Source organism: Conger conger, chromosome 3 (genome assembly GCF_963514075.1).
Source record: "Conger conger chromosome 3, fConCon1.1, whole genome shotgun sequence".
Lineage (NCBI taxonomy): Eukaryota > Metazoa > Chordata > Actinopteri > Anguilliformes > Congridae > Conger > Conger conger.
In genome coordinates this window covers 65,849,562-65,876,992 of record NC_083762.1, presented here as the reverse complement: position 1 = coordinate 65,876,992, position 27,431 = coordinate 65,849,562, and the positions used below count along the sequence as shown (strand labels likewise).

At 43.5% G+C, this 27,431-nt stretch overlaps 1 protein-coding gene across 3 annotated transcripts; it reads left to right on the top strand.

Moving 5' to 3' along the window:
• The first annotated feature begins 2,264 nt into the window (after positions 1 to 2,264).
• Positions 2,265 to 25,935, top strand: sncb (synuclein, beta). Of its 3 annotated transcripts, none has more exons than XM_061235650.1 (6): positions 2,265 to 2,696; positions 3,830 to 4,019; positions 18,975 to 19,004; positions 19,997 to 20,115; positions 22,692 to 22,769; positions 25,039 to 25,935. In XM_061235650.1, exons 2-6 carry the CDS (start codon positions 3,899 to 3,901, stop codon positions 25,069 to 25,071), a joined length of 381 nt encoding a protein of 126 aa, XP_061091634.1. In that variant the 5' UTR covers positions 2,265 to 2,696; positions 3,830 to 3,898; the 3' UTR covers positions 25,072 to 25,935. The 3 variants fall into 3 exon arrangements, with proteins under 3 accessions (XP_061091634.1, XP_061091633.1, XP_061091632.1); XM_061235649.1 differs by having other exon boundaries at positions 2,273 to 2,696; positions 3,885 to 4,019; positions 25,036 to 25,935; XM_061235648.1 differs by having other exon boundaries at positions 2,275 to 2,696; positions 25,036 to 25,935.
• The last annotated feature ends 1,496 nt before the right edge of the window (positions 25,936 to 27,431 follow it).

Here is a 27,431-nt window from a genome sequence, read left to right as displayed (position 1 = left end):
TTGTTTTCAAAACAGGATTTTACATCTGACTTGGAAAGTGGGCTATTATAGTTATTGGCATTAGATGTTTGATGGATGTGTAGTAGATACAACCCTCTGTGATCATTTATGGTTATTTTAACTATGTCCTGCCCCTTTACAGTCACTTTAACCGTATTGCTAATGCTATTAATGATGCCAATATAAAACCATGGAAAACACATAAACATTCTGCAATGAAATAGACTGTGCAGCTCAGCTGGTAGATTGTGGAGTGAAATGAAGGGAAAGCAGGCTATGTGCATAGGAGCCAATCTGGGGCCACCAAAAGTCAATGATGGAAAAATGCAAATTCATTCCGAATGGGAGAATTGATAATTGTGTCAACAGGAAATTAACACGACCTAACAATTGTAAGCAAACCACTTTACTGTTCATGATCTGTACCCAGGAAGATAACAATGGTGACCAGCTAACCTTTCAACTAGCTGGTCATTTGCTTGTCTCCAAAGACATATATTACAAATACACTTTAATATGCATGTGTTAATTGTATGTATAACCCACTTACTATTTGTATCATTTACTATTAAATCTAAAAAATGATATACAGTGTATACAGTATATGGGTGATTATGCGAATAAAACATATGGTTTTCAGGTGAAAAATGTGATTACTTAATAAATAAACATTACAGTGTTTTTTATTAAGTATTTGAATAAAAGTTGTCCTATATGTTTGAATACAACATATAGATTGTTATATATTACATTATCTGTGTTGTTTATCTTGAACTTTTTTCTTAATTTTTATTAAGGGTGCCAATCATTCTGGAGCTGACTGTATAATGTTTGTGTGGGTGTGTGTGCTTGTGCATGTGTGCATACTATGACAACCATCTCAATTTAATTCAAGTGAGAATAAAGGCCACTTGTGAATACAATTGTTGACATTTTTACCACCAGTTCTCTGTTGTTATTATTGGTCCAATTACATCAAACAAACTCTGCATGATTCATATTTACAAATCCCAAAAGGTACTGTCATTGAAGAAGCGCTCAATATCGGGGGAGCAATCTGTTTAAAAACATACCACTACGAGTTGTACAGTCAGTAGGCTACGCTCTACCGCGGGTAGGTAGTGGAAAGAGTAATACCACTGAGGAATAACTGCTCGGTCATGCGAAGAATATATATAACATAAAAGCACATAATGTCGACGCTGTCACATGCCAGTCCTGGTCAGGAAACACTTCTGAGGAATGTGTGCGTAAAACACGAATTTACGCATTAAACCTTGAGCACATTTGTCCCGCTACAGACATTTGCACGACAACACCCTTTCTTGAAATAAATATTTGTTTCGTTACTACATATGTACGCGTTGCCATACGTCTATATTGTTGTTTTGTTTGGATTACTGAACAAGGGGCGACATAATTGCGTCACCAGAAGTGGGTGTTAGGTTAACTGTGGTAGCCTATATTGCTGCTAAGGAGAACAAATCTCATTAGCCTTGTTCTACTTCCTACTTTGACAGCAACTGACATGTCGCCACACCATGTCATTTGGGAAGGGCGCGTCATGGATTACATGCGCACCGCGGAAAGGCGTTCGCACTGTTTTAATCATACTCGTCTTTTAACGAGTCTGCATTTGTGGACTTGATCACCTCGCATTGTTGAATGAATGGATCGACTTCTGTTCGGTGCAGATTGAGGTTCAGAAGTGTGGAACCGTGATGCCTGGTTCAGATCTGAGACCTCTCTACCCCCCACCCATCTGTTCAACCCACCATTGCTCTCTTCTAAAAGCCAACATCCAGTACTAAGGGATGGGGGATTCCTATTTGCAGGGGCTTACGTTCAACCCGTGCTCTGTAATGCTTTTTGCAAACACGTCTGATACTCCGTCTGATTACCACGTTTGCGTTCCTGCTGTTTGTAGCTTGGAGACCGACATTGTGTTTCTCCAAACAGATGTAATGAAGATTATAAATTGTTTGATTTACGTTTGGTCGTTTTAAAAGGGAATAACAGGATTCGCAATGATCTTTTAATTGCATGGTGTATTTTTTTGAATATATAACAGCATAAGCCTACCCTGTAACGTATATGCACTGTACAACAATCGCACGCAATGGGAAATAGCAGTGCAACCATGATGTAAAAAAGGGATGTAATTCCTCGCTTATTCAAAGAGTAGAGGGGATAACCAACAGGGATGACTTATCGTGGAACACTGGTTGGGAGGGGGTGGAAGGGGGCGGTGTACCACGTTCATAACAAAATGATGGCGAGATGACCATCTCGCCTTTCACGAACCTTGTACTGAAGCCGGACACTGCAAGGTTGTGGGGGGTTGCTTTTAGCGTGCGGCGTGTCATTCTATTACTTACGGGATTGGCAAGCCAGCGCTGATGAAATCCGCAAACTGAGTAGGACGTTCGTCTATAGTGGAAAGCTTCTTGCAACATTAAACAGCTATAACAACATAGGTCCATACAGCCTACAAGCTGACATATTCAGGAAGATCAATGACAGGGTCTGCCTGACTCTCTCATCCCCACCACGAGAAGGTCCGCAGCTATTGGCTGAGAACAGGGAGAGGAAGTTCCACCTCGTGATCATATTCTGATTTTACCCCCTTCGACGATATTTGAATCTACCGGAGTGCGATTGAACGACAAGGGAGTAGGTCTCACTGTTTCTGAAAGGTAAGTTTCTTTTATTAATTCGTTTTTTCTATGTTTTGGCAACGTTAGAATAGAGATCAGGGCTGTATCGTGATATGGGCTAGATATATGCGACATCAATCGAATTTTTATTACCAAACATATAGCCATGCCACTTAGCTTTTTCTAAAAGCAACAGAAATATTGTTTTGCGATTGACATAGATATCTCCAGCAGCGGTATTGCTAGTGAAAATGAAATTAATCCTTATCAGTCGACGCTTTTTGCTTCACGGGGGACCCTTGGCCTGATTTTGAGCACTTGCAATAATTCATGAAATATAATATTTTAATACAGTATTAATTTGTCTTTATCGATAAATATCATTCATTGAAAGTCTCTGAACAGGACTGCTAGTACAGTCAACAATGCAGGTATGAATGTATCTCAATATATTAGGTTATCAATTAAGATATCACTCCATATTGGGAATAACACTACAGTAATACCATTCTGTGCACTTCACAGGAAAAATAATGACAAGAGTTTGTGTCAAGTTGTTTGTTTCAATTTATGAAGCATATTAAATGCCATTTTTATGCGAGCTTTTCGCTTATTGGCTCTTCCATTGTTTGTTTGTACCAATAAAGAAAAATAGTATATAAATAATGAAGTCACGTACATCCTTCTGTCATAGACGATTTGGTTCAAACATTGGGGTGCTTGAAGTAGTATTACTGGCAAGCAGCGTGTTCTTAGTTCGCGACAAAAACGTTACTCCTTACAGTGAAATTACAATTCATGAGCGCGTGCACAGTTAACCCTTACATCCCTTAACCCCCCCACCCCCACCCCTACGCTGTTGCTCTTCCGAATGCTTGCTTGCCAGGATTTACATATCAATTGTTGCTGGGAGAGAGAAAGATTTGTGGTCTTATCTGTCTGTTCATTAGATTTTCGTGTATGGGTGAACATAGTGGGTCACCTGCAGGATAGCACCAGTAGCCAATTCCTTCCATCCTCAAGGGAATTGGCAAACACGGTAGCTAAGTGATTCTTTGCCGAATTACGCCTCTGTGTCGTGCGCAAATATCAGATGGCGGGATAAATGCGGGCGTATATTTTAATTAATTAATTCATTAATTTCTGTTTTCTTGGATATTTCCCCAATACAGCTTATTTCCCAATCAACGTATAGCTGTGTTACTGAGTCGTCGCTCTCTTCCTCAGCACAAGGAGCCAAGATGGATGTTTTTATGAAAGGATTGTCTAAAGCCAAAGAAGGAATGGCAGCGGCCGCAGAGAAGACCAAGGAAGGGGTGGCTGTCGCGGCAGAGAAAACTAAAGAAGGGGTCATGTATGTGGGTAAGGTGCAAATTATTTTTTAATAGGCTATTTTTGTTAGCAAGAAAACGACGTAGGCTAACCTACGGGCGGACCATCCTATAACGAGAGAAGCGACCAATTACTTGTCCCGGTTGTCGTAGCGCAGTGATGGAAAAAATCCTCCTACATCCCCAGGAAGAGCGACGCAATAGGCCGAGGGACGGCTAATCGTGTTATGATTTCAGATTGGCTGGAAAGGGGGTGGAGTGTTCATTTATTCTACCATCATGTGTTCCCACCGAATCAGGTTCTCTCGTTTAAGAGAGAACCTGAAATATATTATTGAAAAAATATATTTATTTCAACGAAGGTCTACCAGCAGGATTAAGACTCATCCTCTGGACGCCTGTGTAAGGTGTGCATTCAATTGTGCTATTCAGCTGTGGCGTGTTGCATTCGGTAGCAAAGTGTTTAACCACAATGCTGAGTGACATCTCAATAGGCTACTTCTGTACCATTTTACTGGATTTGGCGAATTCCAAGAATTTAGTTTGAACGATTTTCCCCAAAAGATATCTGGCTATAATGCAGCTTGTTAAATTCAAATTTCTATTTTTAGTTCGACAGATGATCATGCTTGCATTTCAGTTGTTAAATTCAGTGAATATAAACTCATACGCACGTTCGTAAATCACACTGTCACCTCTCCTTGAGGTGCCCGTGCCCTGTGTGTGTGACATGAGTCTGAATATATCTAGATCGAATAGGATCTTCTGCATCTTGCAGATAGTCGGGATGGATCGATTGGGTTGTAGGGTTGTCCCTACAAGGATTATTCAGGAGCTGCAAGTTAGTGCGCTCTTCTAGCCCTTTAGTAACATTTCTGCCTCTGAACTTTGCATTACCGGAGTTATACTCGCGTGTCGCTACGTCCCCTCCCCGGATTAACGAAGAACATTAACTGCATCACACCTTTTATTAGACGTTTCACTAGTTCACATTTCCTTTCGTTGTTATATATATTTCTTTTTTAAAGTTTGCAGTTAAACTGTTGCTGCATCCTAATTTTAAGCCACTCTCACATATTTATGCCGAACACTTTTAGCATTTAGAATTATGTGTGCTCAGCAAAGATGGTTCCTGGATTGGTGAAATGATCAGTGTTTTGATATGATAAGTCACTTCCTCTCACCTTGTATTTTAAACACCTGTTGTGTAAACTTTGTTTTTACCTTGCAGTCCGGTACACTGGGCCAAGAATGCTACATTTTTGTTTTTTGATTTTGTTTTTATTAGTCATTCGGAGACAATGGTGACTTGGCCCCTAGTCTAGGCCAAGAGGAAAGCAGACAAGCTTAAAGCAGACAGTGCTGGCTTCCTCTGCCCAGATTTACATGCTGACCGACTTGGCAAGCCTTCAGGATACCCATGCATTATAATCTGTGCCCAGAGGTGCAGTGGGAAAGTGAGTGTCTCAGGGCTCTGTCCCAGAACTGTAGCACGCTCTGTGCGTAAGTGTTTTCAGCAATCTCTGCTGTTTTGTGAGCAGGTACACACTGTTGAGCCTCACATACTTCATGTAGCCATGGACTTTCTTTAAAGTCAACATGGCTCCAGGATAGTGGGCACTTGTTGTAATATTTAAGATTCTCTGCTATTCGGGAGTCTTTGGGGTATATCAATTTTTATGAAAATGTGGCTGTGTGCCAGTTAATTATAATGGTAATTCCTACGGTTGCAAGTGCAGAACAGGCCTGTGGTTTTTCTCTACTGACCTGTACCTCTCTCATGTCAAAGTATTGAAGTAAAGCTGGGGTGGGCTTGGCTAGTAGTTGGATGTGAATACTTATAGTTTGTGCTGTGTGTTTTTTCCTGGGCAGTCTTACTGTTCGACCAAATTAAGCCACAGGCAGTGTAGAGCAGTAATGGGAACACTGTACTGAAGGTGTCTTAGTTTTGGAGTGAGACATTAAACCAAGATTGTGCCTCACTGTGTGCACTGAAGATCATTACTTTGCATTACTTATCCCCATTATCCTTCTCAACCTGCCACCCATTCATCCCCCATCTTATTTGTTCTGTTATTCCTTTTCTTTTCACTTCAGGCAGCTGATAATTGGTGAGCATTCTCACGCAAAATGGCTGCTATGTATCACCCAGGTGAAGGCTAGAGAGAGAGAGAGACAGAGAGAGAGAGATGAAAAGGTACCATATAAATGCAATCTTATTCTTATTATTATTATTATTATTATTATTAATTATTACATCATCAAAAACACTATTATTACATATTGGTGTTGGAAGGCTCAGTTATGTATTGATGTATGGGGAATATTCATACTGAATTAATGCCTCCTTTTAATCCTTCGTACTCCTCCTGGGGCTGCACTCTTCCTAAAGAGAAGTATAGGTTGGGGTAAACATAATCTCTCTCTGCCTCCCTCCCTCTCTCTCCTTCTCTCTCTCTCTCTCCCTCCATCACTCTCTCGCCCACCCATCCACCCATAGCTTTAGGCTTGTTAATGACCACCCCTCCCCCTTTCCCTGAGCCGTCCAATCAGATGCAGGACGCACTCACCATATGAGCCAGTTCTCTCCCAGTCCACCCATGCATGTCTCCCAGTTGGAGATTAGCACTGGAGGTGGTGGTAAGGGGTTGTAGGGTTGACCGTTTTAGTTCCTATTTGAAGATGCACATTTATCAAATAACATTGCGTCGCATTACCCTGTGTTACAGCCATATTAAGGATGCTGTATAATAATAGTAGTAGTAATAATAATATTAATATTAATATTAATAATAATAAGTACACACTGCACAGAGCACAGAGAAGAAGTGGCCTAGGCTGGGGGTTGCGGAGAGAGGACGTCCCTGGTGTGAGTCACATGGCTCCACCCCCCTCCCACCACACACACAGCCGCGCACGAGCCACCAGCCCGCAGCACGTCTGCGTCACGACGCCCGGGAAAGCAGTGTTTTATTCCTCATTCCTTTTCTCCGCTCCCGGGTTTATTATCTCCCGTCATTTGCATTCTGGGGATGCGCCGAGTCCCGGCCCCTCCCCCAGGCCTGCTCACGCAGAAGGTGACAGTTGTCGAGGGTAGGAGCAGCCCCCCAGAAGGGCAGGCACGGGCCCCAGTGCACGTCACATGACGCGGCTGTCATCACGAAGCGCAGGTGAAATTCAGGATTGGAGGTGGGGGTTGTTGCTTTTAAGGGAATGCTTCCAAATTATGATGACAGTGATGATGATGATTAATATTATTATTATTAGCAGTAGTATTATTTTTTTAGTTTTTTATTGTACAGGAAAAAAGGATTCAATTCATCACGCATATACAAGATGTTAAAACCTACACATTGAGTACAAATAGAAACTGAGCCCAACTCAGTTTCACATTGGCTGTCCTGTCCTGCAAAAAATGAACGAAAAAGGAAACATAAAGAAGAGAGGAGGGTAGGGGAGAAAGAGGATCTGAGATGAGCAGGAGGGAAATTAGGGGGGAAAGAGTGAACGAGTTGGGGGGGGGTGTATTATTATTATTCTTATTATTATTACATCTGTGCTGATATAATCCTGTGCACTGGAAAATTGTGCCATAAATCCTTCAGCCTCACCAGACCAGCTTGTGTTCCTTTCATTCTCCCTGCTCATTTACAAGGGGGGATTTATTTATGGTGAAATATGCATAAGATGCATGAAATCAGAATGCTTTGCCATTGATATAAAGAAACACAGAATGTTCCCTGCTGAACATGTTCAGAGTTTTAGCAATGTGGAACTGAGTATCTGGTGTGTACAGAACTTGTGACTGAGCTGGTAAGAGGGGCGACATGGCTCAGGCAGTAAGAGCAGTCGTCTGGCAGTCGGAGGGTTGCCGGTTCGATCCCCCGCCCGGGCTAAGTCGAAGTGTCCCTGAGCACCTAACCCCCCAAATGCTCCTGACGAGCTGGTCAGCGCCTTGCATGGCAGCCAATCGCCATTGGTGTGTGAGTGTGTGAGTGTGTGAGTGTGTGAGTGTGTGTATGAATGGGTGAATGAGAAGCATCAATTGTACAGCGCTTTGGATAAAGGCACTATATAAATGCCAACCATTTACCATAAGAGGGGCAGGGCTGCGCAGAGGGAGTGGTCATGATGTCATAGGGCGCAGGGCCATGGAGGAGAAGGGGGAGGGGCACAGATGAGGAGGAGGGGCCTTAGATGGGAGAGGAGAGAAAGCATGACATCTGAGGAATATGTAGTTTTTATTTTGGGTAAATATGAATTTTCCGCATTCACACCTCTGTCTGTGTGATTTCTATCTCAACTTCTGCGCCCACACTTCAGCTCATAATTCCTTGTCTTTATCTGGGGGAGAATGGAAATTAAAGATGTCGGCTGAGGGGTGTGCGAAGTGCTTGAATGATGGATGTTACAAGTACTGCTTAACCTCATAAAAGAACAAAAGAAATTAAGTTTGTGACAAGCAAAGCAAAATACCATAGATCACTGTAAATCTTACTGTTGTGTACGCTTTCCTTATCATATTGAAATATTAGTCAAAGTAGAACAAATCTTCCTGTTTGTGGCATCCAGGGTCTCATGTCCTGCTGTTGTGGCCTGCGCTGGTTGCAAAGCATCATGGGAAAATAATTTGTGTTGATTAAGTGAGGCTGACCAGCTGTCTCCGGTTACTACACGCCTGTAAAACCAGTGGCCTCTTTGGTGGTTTGGTGACAGAAAGCACATCTTATTGTTTTGGAAGTGCATTCAAGACAGCATTCTTTTATTAGATTTAGAATTTCAGCCCTCTCACAAGTAATAGAAAAAAAACAGTGGCTCAGCTTTTAAAATATATTTTTTGTCTGTCTTTGGGATTGGGAGGTGGAGGAAATCTAGTCATTTAGAGGTATCCATTCTTTGGAACTGGCAACCGCAGTGAAAGCTGGGTGTGTATTTTGTGAGATACACACACTAATCAGCCAGGGAGTTCTGTGGAAGCACCAAACAGGTTATGCTTGTGCAGTCAGACACCATACTCAGGACCCTGATAAAATATAATAATATCATTTCATCCCGGGCCCGGGAATAATATAATAATATAATTTTGTCCTGACACTTCCAGCTCTAGCGATTACTCATTCAGCCGAACGGCACATCCAGAGTTTCCTGGCTGTGCACCAGCCCCTCTGAACATCAGGGCCATGAGACCTAGGCCTAGACAAAAATCCAGCTCCTAAATGGGTTTTTTTAATTAATCATTACTCTGTTACCTCAAAAAGAGCTCTGCCAAAGCCCCCACATCTCCAGCCACCCGCAGACAACTCTCCTACATCCGTCCCTCTCCAGACCTGGGTGAAAGAGTTCAGAGAAATATTTTAATCCTTTAGACCGAGGTAAAAATGTTGTAATTACTGTACATTTTCCACTTTACAACCCCCGGCCGAAGTAACTTTTTATCTTTGACCTGTGCGGTGTGTTTCTATAACCCCCAGCAAATACTACTACTACTACTACTAATAATAATAATAATAATAATAATAATAATAACAGGGGAGTATTCTTTTGTATGACTGCACTCTGGTTGGCATAATTTTTTATTTTTTTCTCATGGATCTTCTCACACCAACCAATAGCTGAAAGAAGAGATGGGAAATAAAAGAAAGCTGGGTGTGCTCACAAGGTGACATCACCACAGATCAGGGAGCTCCAGCTAATGATGGCCTCGTACCAGGGGACCAGGGATTGGCATTCCCCCAGAAACCCGCAAAATCCAGTGGCTACCGCAGGTAGTTTTTAAGTTTTTAAGCCTCTGATACCAAAAAGCTCATTCATAATTTCAAAACTATGAATTTATCCTAGAAAAATAATACAATTTTGGACAGTACTTCTGCAGGAATGAATAATTCCAGGGACTGATTTTCTTTCTTTTCTTGAGCTGAACAGAAGGTGTAGGTTTTTTTCATTCATATCCATCCTTTCACTTTTACATCTCCAGTGCTCATGCTCTGGTGCCAAAACAGCCCCTTGAAGTGGCTTTATATGCCACTGAGCAGCTCCCGTAGGAATCCTTAGAAGCGATAAGCGGAAGCTCTCTCCAGTTCTTATGTACAGTATCTTGATGGTTTGAGCCTGTCAGGCATTTAAACTGGACCGCACTCATGAAAAAAGTAAGAGGTGTAAAATCTATGGACCAGTTCTTACACATATACAAGTCCACTGGGACTAGTAGATATGCGAGGAGAGAATTTATGGTGTTACTTACCATTGAATCGGGTCTTCTGCTTCTCTAAAACACAGTCAGGAGTACACTGAAATTATGTTGCTATAAAATAAATTAATGGTGATATTTTTGTACATTATCAGAAGCTGGTCAATAGAAAACATAATCCATTATTTTCAATGGGTTAGTATATTGCCCATTTGATTTGTTCCCACTGTGAGAATTCACCTTTAGTCTGAGCACCACTCTCCTTTTTAAATAGCCAGGCCTCCTGCTGTTGATTGATGTGCTGGATGTGAGCCATAAGGATCAAGGTTAAAGAAGAGGATTAAGGTTTTCATCACACAAGGGCCGGGGTTTAGACCTTGGCATATAGACATAGACAGGCTGCACCGTACGTGGCTGCCAGTTTTCAGTCTGTGTCGCTTTCCCTGTGTGGATTTCGCCGTGACTTCAGTGTGCGTGTCTGATTTGGCGAGCTCCACCCCTAAGACCCTCGTTCCATGGAAAGTGTGTAGCTGCGCGTGGGTGTGTGTTCTGGGCACAGGGGCCGAGGCCAGTCTGCAAGGGTGCCATTCCTCCCAGGAGAGCACCAAACGAAGGGGGGGGGAACCCACACATTGTGCCCATGATAACACTACATAATAGATGGCCTCCACCCCCACCATTGGTCCACAATAGTCATGCCTGTGCGTGTCTGTTGTTTTTTTTATATCTAGCCTATCTGTATTCCTATTGCATCAAAGTTAATTAGCCCAAGAGGGCTCCAGATCGAAGTTACTAAGCATTCACATTATAAGCTAGCTACATTAGAACTACAGCAACGCGGATTGTAAACTTCTCTCATTGCCAGTATCCATCCATCTCTTTTTCTATCAATGCTTACTCAAAAGACTAGAGCTTTGAGGCTATTTCATATTAATGGACAGCTTCATGGGGTTTTACTATGGTTTGTTTCATTCAACTGTTGCCTTTATTTACGCAGTGGTGATTTCCAAGATATTGTATGGCCTTTATGTGTCTCTTCTCCGCTGATTAACAGAGCCTGAACGAACAGTTCATTTTTAAACATTCCTAAAATTAATTCCTCAACATTTTTCTTTTGGACCAAATAGATAGGACTTGGGCGGAGGAACAGACAAAATGTGCCTAACGACTGTGACGAAATGTGCCTCTGAATTCATTATCATTCCTGGACATGGAGTATGGTTTTGCTAGCTCCATCCATTGGTTTTAGTAAGCTCTGCATAGTTGCTTGTGAAGAGCAGTGTAAAGCTTCTCAGGTAGTTCTGGTTCCATTAGCTCTGGTTGGTATTGGAGAAACATACATAGTTTGAATGTTTCATAAGTTTCATGATTCATTCCAGGTTTGGTACACTGCCGTAGGAAAGCTACAGGCTAGAACTGGTTTTGTCATGGGGCTGTGTGGAGATGTGGAGCTGCATTATGCTCTTTCCAGTAGGAAAAGGATTTGGATGAACCTGTGTGGCATCATTGTTTGTCAGAAAACAGAGAAATTAGATTTTAGGCCTTCATTTTGAAGTTACGCATTGCAGTCAAAATAGCATAGAAGTAGAAACTGAAATTAAAGGAACTAAACTAAATTCCTTAGGCCCTTTATGGTACCTTTCCCTTTATCTGACCCACCTGACAGCCCATTGGAATGAAAAGTTTTTATGCGACAGAAACTCTCTGAATGCGTAGCCGTTCATTCGGCAAGAGTCCAGCTCAGGTCTGACTCAGTTCTGGAGTCTTGTCAATCTGACCAGTGCTACAGCAAGGAAGTCAGTTACTCATGAAGTGAGAAATATTATTTAGAATAATGGGCCAAATCCCCAGTGGTTTTCTGCAGCAATATAATGCCCCACTATTCTAAATAGTGTTCCTTGTCCCATTTTCTCAGTGAAGGACAAAGCTTGAGCAGCTTGACAGCTGTGTCTGTAACATGGATGTGTACCTCTGTGGTAATTAGGTTATACCTCCGCAGTGATTCATTAAGGAGGCTCTCTCTCGTTATCGCCCTCATTATTCCTGGGCACTGAAGCAGTGGGAGGATTGGAAGCCGAGTGGTTCTGCACTGGGCCTGGTATGGGTTCAGTCCAAAATCATCATTTTATATCGGCCTGACCACACTGCTGTTTCCTGTAGCCTGCAACTGAATGGGTGGCTGACTGACTGACTGACTTACAGTCTGATTGGTCGATAAACTGCTCTGCTGTATCCTGGAGCTTGCAACTGACTGAGTGATTGGGTGACCAGTTGACTTACTGTCTGACTGACTGACTGACTGATAGTATGACCAGCTGACTTACTGTCTAACTGACTGTTTGGATGACAAACTCATTTACTGTCTGACTGACTGATTGGGTGACCAGCTGTCTTACCGCCCGACTGATTGATACTATAAGCATCAGTCATACTATCTCATTGAATGGCAGACTTTAGACACTGATTCTGGTGCCTAAAACTGACTGACTGAATAACTGTTGGACTGACTCGGCTGAGTGCTATTCTGAGTGATTGAGTGAGTAACTGACTAACTACTTACTGTCTGGCTGATTGACAGACTGTGCTGCTTCGTCCTGGAGCCACTGAGTGAATGGCTGCATGGTTCACTTGCTGTCTTGACTGACTGACTGACTGATTGACATTTGTTTCTGAGATAACAGGAGTTAAGTTGGAGGGAACAGGCCGTCCCTGTAAACTGTCATGCTTTGGTCGGTGGCTTGAGTGATGAGAAGCCAAGCCTCTGATGCTGGACAAGTGTTAATCATTCACACGTTTCTCTCCAAAAACTCATCCATTCCCTGACTGGGAACCTGCACATGAAATGAGCTTGAGGTAGATAAAGACACAGAGATTCACAGCACACAATAAAGGGATATACGCAAGCATAGCAATGCATTTTCATGGACAGGATTCACATGTACTACACATACATGTAAACATACGCATATATAGATATTCACACACCCACACACCTACACACATACATAACGCAAGTAAATACGTTTCAGGATCAATACCCTGGCTGTTTATACCTCTGAGTAAAGGTTCTTACACACTAAAACTGCTTCATTGCCCCATATACCAGCTTTTGTAAAGCCAGGAGATTGTCTGAAACTCGTGTAAATACCTAATACAACTGGTATTGCACACTGTCTGGAATAATTGGATGCATGCACTAAAACTGCAATAGTAAGATAACTATGCCTTTAAGTCGCTGCATGCTGGTATTGTAGTTGAATTTCGTTGTTTGGCCATTCACCTGAAATGAAAACTGTCCTTCACTTCCCATGGGGCTCAGATGTAGCATCTCTAAAATTACGGTGTATATCCCTCTCTCTGTCAGCCAATCAGGTGGCCCGTACTCAGAATAGTGCTCTGTTGGCAATACAGCATACATTTCACTACTGAAGATGGGATTCAATAGATGTGACAAATGGTTCTGGAACCTCTGGGTGAAGAACATCAATAGCGGGGGACGTGTTGTTGGCTACAGTGAGGGAGGGGTAATGTTAGTGGCCTGGCTGCAGAGCAGCAGGAGGAAGACCCATGGGAGATATGAGTGTGTCCACCTCGGTATCCCATGTCGACACCCAGGCTGTCTCCGACAGCTACGCTCCGACCACACACAGGGGATAAGAGTGTCCCATAGCGGGATTAGGGTGAAGAGTTCCAGTGACATGTGCACTGGCCAGCCTGTTAGGGCTTTACGGGTGGTAGGTCACTAAACCAGTCCACCCGCCAATGCTACGCACACCTAGCTCATGTCCCACTCTTGCGTCAGTCCCAGGACTCTAATTTTGTCATTTAGATTAGTTTAGCCGTCGGCCCCATTTCAGTCACTGCACACTGTTTAGTCATGAAGCGCTAAAGAAACTGACATCCCTGTGGCTGTTTTACATACCTGTGATTTAACACTGACCTATTAGCGCGCACATAGCCTCGCCGATCCACAGGCTTAGCATTTCGCTCATAATTCAGTAGTTATACTCTTTAAGAATATTTAATGTAAGAACACTGTGCATGGCTTGTGGCCAAATTGTTCCCCTCATGCTTTGGTAAAAATATGTTTCAGTGCATTAGACATAACGGCATCGTAACACCATTTGCTAAATAAGTAATAAGGTGTGAGGTGAGCTTTATGGATTTATATGGCCTTCCCTAATGTGCTATATTGGATGCGCCTGTGTGCTGTAGGGTTTGCTCACAGTCAGAGGTGCGTATATCCGCGATGCTATTTCCAAGCTAACAGGAAGAGGCAGTCACGTCCACTGGAGAGTGGATTGGAAGTGAGTGCGTGTATCCGCTTGTTTTATTCCCAAAGACTCTTCTCCGTGAGAAACGGCACGGTATTGTTCCCCTCTTTTACCACCAGAGGAGAAATACAATGAAGCTCGGAGCTGTCAGCCACAGGAAATGCATTAATTGCATAAATAAAACATGAGATGTATAAATAGAAGAAGCTTTTCGTATACACTGTCTGAACCTTCCCACTACCCGGCCCCTCAATCCCTCCCCCCCCGCCCCTCACCCACCAGGCACTTTCACAAAATCCAGCGTGAGCAAATCGACCTACGACTGATAAAACCACCTTTCCATTACAAAGACAATACTGTTTATATGAGATCATTGCTGCTTAGAAACAGCATAGTGTATGACATTGTATTTGTTCATTCAAATGCTAATTGGTAACTGATGACACAGAGATTGACGGCGCTTTGTTGGTGCTTAACCAGGAGAAAGATGGTAGGATATACAGGGATTGCTCCCGAATTATACAGGTTACAGCAGGCGCATGAGGTAGGGCACACACAGGCTAATTCTGCTCCTGTTTCCATGGTCTCCTGATTGACAGGACAGGGTCTTTGTCTTAATTGTTTGGGATGCTGAAGTTTGAGGCCTGTGTGTGTGTGCATGTGTGTGTGTGTGTGTATTTGTGGGTGTATTCGTGAGTGATTTGGGTCAACAGAGGCCTCACCCCACTTCACTTTTTTCTTGTTGTCATCGCTTACTCATTACATTAGTGTTCCAACAGACACTCTACCACTGAAAGGCTACCTATCTGTCAGTGTTTCTACGACTGTGTGTCAGTATGAGAATGTGTGTCCTAATCATTTCGTAAGGGATCCTGCCAATTTAAACACTAATATTGCAATATTGTAATATCTCAGTTGGGCATTTTCACTGCATGTGACATTTCACAAAAATAGATCTGCTTTTCAGTGGTCCCTCGTGCTCACATTCACTGACTAAGGTGAAACCAGTTATTTCACTTCATCATTAGACAGTGACAGTGCATTAAGGGGATATCCAGCACTTGAAGAGCACCTATTCTCTCCTTGTTTTACAACATGATTACATTTGATCTCTTATTACAGGCAGATCATGGCCTAGCAAGCATCGCGTACAGCGGGTTTAATCTGGGCCATCGTCCAAATGTTGACTGTAAAAAATGGCTTTGGCTCGAGCTGAACCCCTATTAATCACAGCCTCATCACAGAAACTCCCAGAGTCAAACACCGTCTGGACGAGGTGTCTCTGTCCACATCCACAGTAAATCAAAATGGCAGTCCTTAGACAGGAAGCGGACCAACTTCAATCAATCACTTGATCGGTCAATTAATCAGTCAGATTTTGGTCCAGAGACCCTCAGGGCTTTACAGGGAATTGCATGGAAACAGCTTCAGTTGTTGCCGGTATAAACAGAGAGGAAGAACAGTGAAGTTTGGTAGAAGAAGAAGAAGAAGAAGAAGAAGCGTGAGACAGAGGTGGAGGGGAGGGGGGACAGAGTGTTAGCAGTAGAAGCAATGAGATCTGGGATTGCTTGATCTGGGACAGATCAAAAAAACCATCAAAAAATGTTTTCGCTCAAAAAAGGAAAAAATAAGTTGTCCTCTGTGGCCTAATGGCAACACCATTTCTACTGCATTTCACCTGTTTTCCTTGTGCTGCAACATAAGGCTTCCAGGCAGTCTACTGTGAAATGTGTGCACAGGTATCACGTGAGCCCACAAGCAATTAGGTTCCTCTCTACATCTACTGCCACAATGAGAGTCTGTGCCAGACCCACACAATGGATGGATCGACCGTGTGCCAACGATATCAGAGATGCTACTGATTATTTTTGAGGTTCACAATGACTCACTCTCCTGTGTGTGCCACAACTGTGGTCTTCACACGTGTAAGCTAGACAACTCACCTCAAAACTGACAGTTGTCCTGAACCTTTGTTCAAAAATATGCCATTATTCCCCAATTTGGAATACGTAATCACGACTATAAGTCCATCAATGCAACATACTTTGCCAATCCAGCAGGCTAGACGAGGGCCCATATGTTTTAAGAGCTTGCAGTCAACTGCCACTGTGCCTCTTTACTGCGGCCATCAGTTGTGCAGCTAGTGCAGTCAAACTGCAGGTGCATGGACCAGTGACGTCTCCATTGTGCGAGTAACGTCTTGCTGATTTAAACCCTCCCTCCCGGAACAATGCTATTGCCAATAACGTCTCTCCCTCAGGGTCTCCTGGCAACAGTCAGAAAGGGTGTGGTTATGGAGATGTGACAGAGAACCTTAGCTCATCACCAGACATTGGCAGACGGGTCCATCTAAACATTCGGCTCAGATTGAGTTTTTTACACGGAACTGCAGCTCCTTCGCCGTACTGTCAGAGAGAGCTCACAGGGATGTATTTCAGCAGTTTCAGGAGGCTGAGGTGGGAGAGGCAGCTGTCTCCCCGACAGGCTGAGAGCCAGTAGGTCAGCCTGCTGTCAGAGCGGTGGGGGGGGAGAGGGCTAAATTGGATCTATCCACACTGTGATTAGCTGAATCCGGTGATTAACTCCCTGCTTAAACCCAGGCCAGTAAACCTGTGATTGTTATCACAATGTCCAGCATTTCTATTCTGTATGTATGCCTTTAACTCTCATAAGCTTCCTTCTATGTACATACTGTGTAAGGGTGGCATAGTTGGAATTTAATATTAGTGTAATGTACATCCAGATAGTACAAGCTTGTCAGACCAGTTAAAATATATGTTGTATTCTTCTTGTGCCTGTATTTTCACATTGTTTTAAGGAGTTAATAAGTACTGTGTTCCATAATCCATTTTTACAGCCAGTAAATATTTGGCTGTGTAAACTCACCACATCGTCGGTGTAAATTCAACCTGGTGAAATGCATTTTCTTAGGAAACAGGTAGAGCTTCTGGATACAATATAACAATGAAATGTATTGGACCATAATAAGACACAATGTAACAAGGACAGGGATTGGAACATAATAAGACACAATGTAACAAGGACAGGGATTGGAACATAATAAGACACAATGTAACAATGAAAGGGATTGTAATTGTAATAAGACACAATGTAACAATAAAAGGGATTGGAACATAATAAGACACAATATAACAATGAAAGGGATTGGAATTGTAATAAGACACAATGTAACAATGAAAGGGATTGTAATACACTTAAGTGAGCGTGAAAATCCCAGGAGATCAGTAGTTTCTGAAATACTCAGACTACCCTGTCTGCCACCAACAATGACTCCACGGTCAAAGTCACTTAGATCACATTTTGTCACCATTCTGACAGTTGAACATTAACTGAAGCTCCTGACCCATATCTACATGATCCTATGCATTGCACTGCTGCCACACAATTGGGCGATCAGATAATCGCATGAATAAGTAGGTGTAATAAAGTGCTCTGTGAGCGTATAATAAGACCCAATGTAGCAATGAAATTGATTTGAACATATTAAGACACAGTGTAAGGTTGGAATGCAAAAAGACACAATAACAATGAAGGAGAAAGAGAATGGAATATAATAGGACACAATGTACCAATAAAAAGGATGAAAATGCCAGAGGCCCTGGGGAAGAGTTTCTCATTTAAGAGAAGCGCGATGAAGAGAAAAGCCACCGGAGAGGTGTGAACCGGGGGGGAACGTGGGCAGTGTCCAGGGGAGAGGGTTTATATCATCCCAGCGTGTGTGCTAGGGGGGAGGGGGGTTACCTCTCGGGGAGCCTCGTGCTTTTTAATGCCCATAAATCTGATGGAGCTCCCCACAGGGTCACCCCTAGGTGGGCGGAGGGTCCGTGACTCATACATTTGGGACAGAGCATACTGTTTCTGTCTGTTCTGTTCTATATTCACTTCTCAGGATTTATAGATGAAGCCGACATGGTTTTATTCTCTGGAATACTTATTGAATACATTCCTGGAATACTTATTGAGTAAATGGATTAGTTGAATTATTATGCATGATTTTTTCTTTAGCTGACTGCTTTTATCCAAAGCGACTTGAGTTGACTTCAGTTGAGTAGACTAAGCAGGGGACATTCCCCCCTGGTGCAATGCAGGGCTACAGTTCAAGGGCCCAACAGCTGTGCGGATCTTATTGTGGCTTAAACCACGACCTTCTGGGTCCCAGTCATGTCCCTTAACCATATTTTTGAATGAACAGTTCTGGATTATAAGGCACCCACCCTTCATTTAGTTTAGTTTATTTTTGTAGCTGAAATGCGAACTGAGCGTGACAGAGACCTCCCCCCTGATCTCTCTGTCATGCAGTCTGTCAGTGCGTTGTCACCCTGGCTCTCTTCAGGAACCATTTTGGCTCCAAACACCATGAGTCAATCCCCCTTCAAATGACTTCATTTTGTTATGGTGTTGTCTGTGATGTTCCATTACGAACCGTGTCATTATGACTAAAGTATTATCTCTCTCTCGCTCTCCCTCTCCCCCTATCTCTCTCTCCCTCACTCTCTTTTTTCAGGTAACGTGACTAAAGACAGTGTTGCGACTGGTAAGTTCAATTTCGAAAAAGCCAGTTTAGGCACGGTCTGGTGCTCACAGACACTAGTCCAGTGCAGTGTTTAAGCAGTAATTGTATCCTAGAGTCTGTATTCAGAAATGTTCAAGAACCACTGCTTCCTTGGAAAGTGCTGTTTTCCTTTTCCTGCGAGGCTGCCATAGCTATTATTAGGAGGGTAGATGACAGAAGTGCCTGACGGATTCTGTTTGTAGTTTCTATTTATACGCTACGCTCCTGCTCCTCGCTAACAGACTCCTCTGTGAGGAGTCACACAACCGGCTGATTATATTTGATTGTCGTTGCTTTCATGTTGAGGAAACATAAGCGATATTTAAATTGGATTACCCAGTAGCCAGTGCACATTCTGGTCTCTTGTAATTGCTAATTCTTCCAAAAGAGGTGCACACAGCGATTCCAATTCCAGATTCAATTGATTTTCCTGCTGCCGAATCGATAGAATTAAGGGTGAAATGTATCTCATAACATTTCTATGTCAGGATTTCACCTAGAAACGTTTAACTCTTGTTTACTGCTACTGGTTTGAGAACTAATATCTGCACATCTACCACCAGCACAAAGAGCATTCTTCTCATTACAGTTAAAGCCTCTGAATCGTCTACAGAGTAGAGTACATTATGTTTGTACTATACAGAGAAATTGTGCAGCTACAGTACAAAAGACAGTGTTTTTTCTCTCTTTCATGAACTATATTGCAAGAAAATTTCAGCATAGCCTGAACAATTATTTTTTAGAAAAGCAGCGGAAGGTATTTCAGCAGAAGGTCACAGTACCCACATATTGGTGATTTCTTTTTCCTTTTTTTGTCAATTCTGTAAAAAAAACTTTTGAGAGCCGTGTTAGCTGAGAGTGAAACAATGCGGGAATGCTTGGATACTTGATCTAAGGGCAGAATGATGTTTTAAAACAAGCAATTTGCACAAAAGCTGTGCTCCATGGTGCCTTATGCATTCTCTCCCTCTCAGTGGCTGAAAAGACAAAGGAGCAAGCCTCACAGCTAGGGGGCGCTGTCTTCTCCGGGGCTGGCAACATCGCTGCTGCCACAGGCCTGGTGAAGAAGGAGGACTTCCCTGCTGATATGAAGGTAACGCTGCCATCTCACACTCACCATGGAACTACTGATACCACTACCACCACGACAGCAGCTAAAACCACTGTTATTATTACCATTGAAAGTATCACTCGTCTTACCAATTACAATAACAGTTAAAGGATAAAGGGCGGGGTCATTGGGTTGATTCAGAAGACATTCTGACCTGTGGCTCCCTGCCTGCTCTTGTCTCCTGAGTTTCCCGTTGTATCAGAGGGGAAGGTGACAGGCGACCTGGCCCGTCCTTCCCTGGGGAGGTGTCAGTTATCACCACGTCGCCTCTGCTCCTCCAGGCTGCCCCTCACCCCGCCTCCCCTCCCCTGGCCTGACCTTCCCCCACCTCGCTCAGCGCCATCGATCGCACACCCGTCCTGCTCTTTCGTACAGGCCTCAGGCTTTCAGCCGGGCCCCAGGGAGCACGCTCGTCACAGCGCACTTCCGTAAAGGGACCGCTCGCCGTGTCCAGTGTCCAGCCTAGCTCCGCAATATCTGTGTTTTTAATGGTCTCTGATTTCCGCATTTGCGGTGAAATAGCGTAAAAAATAAACAGAAGTAAACTCTCACTTAATCGGACCTGGCTAAAATACTTAAAGGTACAATAGGTAAGATTTTTGTGCTAAAACATTCTTACAATACCGTTGTAAATCCCTTCCCACCATTGAAAAAAGCTCACCCTCTGCTTGTGTTCATAGTGCTTAAATTTGGGTTTCAAACTATACAGTTGATGGCCCGACACTCTGTACCAAAACATTGTATAACTGTACAATAATTCAAGCTCATTGGTTGAAAATTGGTTGTAATTGCCACAGCCAATGGCATTTCAATGTCAGGATGTTTACAGAGAAGGGGGAGGGATAATCAGTGTTGTGGTTTGAAGGTGTTTGTTGCTGCTATTCCTCTCTTGACCGTTAGAAGTCGAAAATTACTAAATTGAGGTATTTTCTTCTAGCCGTTGTTTGTAGCAAAAATAATGGCCGACTGGGGCCCACTCAGAATTGCCCAACTGCGAGCTTGCTGGGATATTAACTGCTTAAATAACACACCTGCTTGGAAGCCCCAGTAGTCAATATAGTACCTAATTTGCTTGTCCGATTCATCGGCAGTTAGCTGTGTGTAGGCCTAAACGCTCCCAATGAAATTGACGGAGATAATAAGCGAATCGCAAATGCTTGAGAATGTTACATAATGTACCTTTTATTATAGCATGAAGTCAAAACATTATGATGTGATGTGAATTGTGCCTTCAGTGCAGCAATTAGAATAGATTTTTGTTGCATTTTAATTTGAAATAGTGCCGCTAGGTTTAATTGCCATTTTTAATTTGTTTATTGTTTTTTATTGGCCTTCTGCTGTGGTTATAATAAAGAATGAACCTTTTTCGGAACATTACATTAGCATAATACAGATGCAAGCTCACGAAAAACATAATACAGTCTGTTCCAGAATAAATTTACCTCACTGTCTCTTCTTTGCCTGCTAAATGTCAACCAGGAGATGAAAGAAATGTAATATCCCAGCCAAAGGACTGGTTTGGTTCATTCTGTACGAGCCCTCTGGCTGTTTTCTCAGAACTGTGTTGGAGGGTTGTTGGTTCTCCCCACAACTAGAAGCAGGGGGCGGAATCAAACCGCAGGTGAACGGGGGAACCTGTGAAGAGAAATGCCTGAAAGTGTCAGATGAGTCGGCACCAGCTGTGGACCTCACTCTCTCCTCCAGCCCGCCCAGTCTCCGCCCTCCCCAGAAGCTCCCTGCGCTGTCTGTGGAAGGGGGGCAGGGTGTGGTCGAATGAGATGGCATTAAACACGCCCCCCCGCTGGGTGTGGACCCGTGTTCCAGGTGGCCAGCCCAAGTAGGGCGGGGCCTGTCCTGCGGAGGAGAGATTTACGGGGCCGCTCCAAGGTCACCTTGTTGACTCGATTAGCAGAGCTTAAAAATAAACGCGCTAACGCTGGCCTCGGTCCACGGCTTTGCTCCTGGATCCCAAGGAACGCCGGTGACCGGGTGGCAGGGGTTCGGGTGTCGGCGCCGCGCTCTGTTTCTCTGTGAGGAGACCGCTTCAGACCTCCGGCGAGGCAGTTTCACTATTTCTGTCCGCATCTTTATAGATAATGGCAGAGCCACATTGAGTTAGGTACTGTTATCCGGCTGGGAGTGTTTGTGCTCTGCTGCCTTGTCACGTCATGTCACTTTAAGACGAGCTGTCAGAGCATCCGTCACAAACAATGGAGATCTTCATTATACGCAGAAAATATGTGCTCTGTTATGCTTACACTGCGGAAGGAACTGAGCGTTTTACCTCAGCCCTGCTTTACACAGTGATTTACAAAGGTACACAGATATGAATTTATGAAATAGCATTCCTAATGAATCTATTGCACCTTCCAAAACACTGAAGAAAATGAAGGACGGGCCTGAGTGGGAACAGGAATACGGACAAGCACAGACAGATGTCTGGGAGTTAAGGAGAGGCTGATTTGATGAGTGACTCCACTCCACACGCCGCCTTCGGTACTGTCTGTGTCAAGAGCAGAGTTACACTGTGTGTGTGTGTGTGTGTGTGTGTTCCACAGCCAGAGGAGCTGGGACAGGAGGCTGTTGAGGAGCCCCTGCTGGAGCCAGAGGGGGAGACGTATGAGGAAGCCCCCCAGGTAAGAGTACACACACTTCTCTCGCACACTCACAATCTCACAATCATCACACAATCTCTCTTTCTGTCTCTCTCACACACTCACAATCACACACTTCTCTCACACACTCACAATCACACACTCACAATCTCACAATCATCACACAATCTCTCTTTCTGTCTCTCACACACTCACAAACACACAATCTCTTTCTGTCTCTCACACACTCACAAACACACAATCTCTTTCTGTCTCTCTCACACACTCACACACCATCACACAATCTCTCTGTCTCTCTCACACACACACATCGACACAAACACACACTCGCAAACATACACACAAACACATTCTTTCTCTCTCGGGCATACGCACCCACACATACCCACACCCACTCACACACAGCGTTCACGCCCCCGCATGCTGGCACACACGGCGCTCTCACATGCTGCTCACACACTCGGGGGAACAGACACACACACACACAGTCACACGCACTGTGCTCACAGCTCTGCGGTGAGTGTGAATATATAAGCCAGGTCGGGCTTTCTCACTCGCTAAAACGAGGCGAGGCCATTATAGCACTGCTTTTCTGCTATTCCTTTTCAGAGGCAATGAGAGCAGGTCCAGCCAACAGCAGGACAAATAACTGCATTTTCAATATACACAAAACCATACTCCATATCTCGGTTTTAGCCACAGAGAAATCCTCTTCCTGAACATGCAATCTGAAAGGTTGAATACCCTTTTGTCCGCTTGACTCTTTGGCTCAGAGAGAAATCTGCTATCTGATCTGGGTTTGGTGGGCCTGCTGTCGTCCCCATCAGAAACACTCCTGGCTCGCCCTCAGTGTCAGCAGACCGTCTCGTGGGGTTCAGGAGAATCAGTCATACTGAGGCACAGCACACAGGCTGTTGGATTAGTAAGATTTCGGCGACCTTTCCTTCGAGTGCAGAAAAAACAGCCACACACCCTCCCCACACTACACCCCGCCCCTGATCCAGACTCACCCACACCCTCCCAGGACAGACCAGTCTTTTTACTTCCGCCCACAGCATTGGGAGTTTTGGGGGAAAAGCACGGCTCCTGCCTGACATGAAACGTGTTACCAATATAATATGAAGAGCGAGAGGCGGAGAGAGAGAAAGAGGGAGAGAGAGAAAGCGAGAGAGAAAGAGGGAGAGAGAGGTTGGATCCCCGGGGTTTCGTTGAATGGGTTGATAGTGGCTTAGCGGTACTAGAAAGGGGATTTTACTCTAACTGGGATTTTTACGGAGGCTGAGCACAGAAGCGTGCGGCGATGCTTAATTAAACTGCGCATGGTGACCCAGATAAGAGAAAAACAAGCGGAATAAAGATACACATTTCCACCCAAAAGAAAAACAGCCTGGGAAGGGCAGAGAGGGTTAGGCAGGAAATGAAAAATAAGAAATGGAGATGCTGTCTTTCTCTCCCCTGACCACCCCCACCCCCCCCCCCCTCCCATCCGTTCTCCATCCCCCAGCCTGTGAGGCTGCCCGCCCTCCCCCCACCTCTCCACGCACCAGTGGGCTGTCACTAACCGCGTGGGTGTGGCAGTGATGCAAGGTCTCGCGGTGCATTGTGGGTAGAAGAGACCGCCCCACGTTCGGCCGCGAACGCGCGATCTCGCCGCGGCCTAGAGGAGCGATCCATATCAAAATATCACACAGAAACGGGGCTTGCCATCCATCTCACTTCCATCCCTCTGTTTCCTTTTGTGACGCTCCAGTGTGCGGATGAACAATGAGCGAGAGGGTTAGAGAGACGCCGAGATTTCTGTGTCTGGCGAGTCGGTTTCTCGAGGAACCACTGCCATCTGGTGGCGAGCAACATATATTACAGGCAGCACAGCAAAGCCTGGTGCACAGCTCATGCTACACTGTGAATAGAGATGGTAAATGGTAAATCGTTGGCATTTATATAGCGCCTTTATCCAAAGCGCTGTACAATTGATGCTTCTCATTTACCCATTCATACACACACTCACACACCAACGGCGATTGGCTGCCATCCAAGGCACCGACCAGCTCGTCAGGAGCATTTGGGGGTTAGGAGTCTTGCTCAGGGACACTTCGACACAGCCCGGGCGGGGGATCGAACCGGCAACCCTCCGACTGCCAGATGACTGCTCTTACTGCCTGAGCCATGTCGCCCCCAGAGATGGACTGCAATGAACATATTAAAGAATATTAAAGACATTTGACCTTTGCTTTTTAAAGTAAAGTAGGCAGCACATAGTAACTTTTTCTTTTCCTTTTTTCTTTAGCAGGAGGAATACCAGGACTACGAACCAGAGGCGTAAAACCAGCTATCGCAAGTTTCCAGTCAACCAGCAGCACAAAAAAAAAACTAAAAAAATAAATAAATCAAAGTTATCAAGAAAGGACAGACGCCAAAACCCACACACACACACACAAAAACAATTCTGGCAAAAAATAATAATAATAATAATAATAAAAGTTTCCCATGGATTTGTTCTTCCTGAAAAGTTTAAGAAAAGAAAAAAATAATCTTTTAATAATGATATATTGTAAAGTGTCATGTTCCTTCTGTAATGTGTTGTAGCTGTTTATTGAATGCCTGCTCAGCCAGTTCTCACGTCTTTGTATCCCTCCCAAAGATGTGAGACCTCGTGCTGTTTGTGTTCGTGTACCTGTGTTTGTGCGTGTGGTGTGTAGGTGTTTCACATTGTCCAATGAGAATGAGAGAAGTTGCAATGCCCTCTGGGAAACGTGTACAAGAACAATAATCCTATATAGCTGTGTACAATGCCTGTGTGTTGGATCTCTTTTTCTTTCTGTTATTAATGAATCGGGTGTTTAATGGATGTTTCACATGTTGGGTTTTTATACATGGTATCTTTACAGTTGCTTGTGAAATCATTCCTGTGAATAAAAAATCAGTTCGATATGGATATGGGCAAAACATGTATATGTATATATGTGTACGAGTGTGTGCGCATGTGTGTGCGTGTGCGTGCGTGCGCGTGTTGATGATTTAAAAAAAAGAATTAAGTAAAAGTCAGTGTAAATGTGTCTTAAAGTTATTCTGGGTGTCAGTTACAAATATGTGCTCTGAAGAATGCAGGAATCTACATTGTCTTTGTGTCGAGCAAGAATAACATTTTTCTCTGTAAATAATAAAAAATGAGAAAAGTTGGGTTTTACGGCTGTTCTGTGCATTTTGTTTTCTTCCTCGCCCAGTGGTTCTTTTATAGAGAGTTATATTATTAACCTACATTCATACAGGGTAGGTTGACTAAGCACACACGCTCTTTTGCAGCAACGCCCTGTTAACGCCCCCCCCCCCCCCCCCCCAAGTAGCCTAGCCTGCATCTATACCTGAGGGTATACTTTAAATGATGCCATCCATGGGTTTGTTTACCTTAGAGGATACTTTAAAAGAGACCAAGTCAGGTCTCGATTAGTGTAATAGTGCTGGTACTTGCACACTTGGGTGACATATGTCTCCTAGACATTCAGAGCTCTTGTCAGTAGGCTGAGATGCAGTCTAGGGATCTATCGACAAGCACAGACAGTGGTCAGGGAACCTGAAATATAACTGGAGAGGATGCAGCTGTATAAACCTATTACATATTTTTTTAAGTTGCATAAGTGCAATGCATATACAGTAGAGATGCATATCGGAGTATGAGTGTAAATGGTGTAACACAAGCATCGTTAATTTCCCTGGATGAAGTAAGATGACAGTGATAGGGTGGTAGAATCAATGCCTAGATGCAGAAAATATAAGCTCTACTGGCTACACACGGTAGCCTTTTAAAATTATTAAACAAGTTAATTTGTCTGTGGAAAGCTGAGATCATGCTGCTATAAATGGGAAATGCGTTTGGAGGTGGGTTACTCTTGCTACTGTGCCAATTGTGAATGAGTTTGCGTAGCAGATAAAACCATTTCTACAAAATAGGTAAAGGCTAAATCAAGTGTTGACTTTTACCAGTCTGATAAACTAGAAAATAACCTGGAAATAAATAGATTTTCAAATATTGCACGTCAATTGATCACTCATCGGTTCTCCTGGGCCCCTCTCCTGGCCTTGACCTCCCTTAATGGTGGCCCTGATTCTGCACATAAGTGCAAGTCTAAAGTTATTTTGTAATTTTAGTTTCGATTCATTTGTTCAGTAACTTTCTTTTTTCTGGCTTTTATTTAAAAAATATAATAATTTGATAATAGAATTAAATATCTAGTTTAATTCAATTATGGTGCTCAATGTCGAAGAAACAACAAACTATCGATATTGATTCAATAGAGTAGGAATTTAAATTTTAGCCTCAACAAAAGTGAGGATTCTGACAGAAATCCAACATTGAATTAATGGTCTTTTGCCATCTGGGGAGTAGCCAATCCTGTGTGTATTTACTTTATTGTAGTAAACACACGCAGGATACTCATGAATGCAACAGAGAATTAAAACTTGATAAAAGCATTAAACTCAACTTTAAACTGCAAGCATTCATTAGTGTGTGAGATAGAGAGAGCATTACACTGTGCACATTCAACAAGCCTACATTAACAATCCTGGTCAAATGTATTCAAATACAAAAACATTTGTAACAAAATGTTGTCACACATTTACAATTGTCCAACATATACAAATGCACTTCTATTTTTGACATTGTGATGTATTGAAAATGTAAGC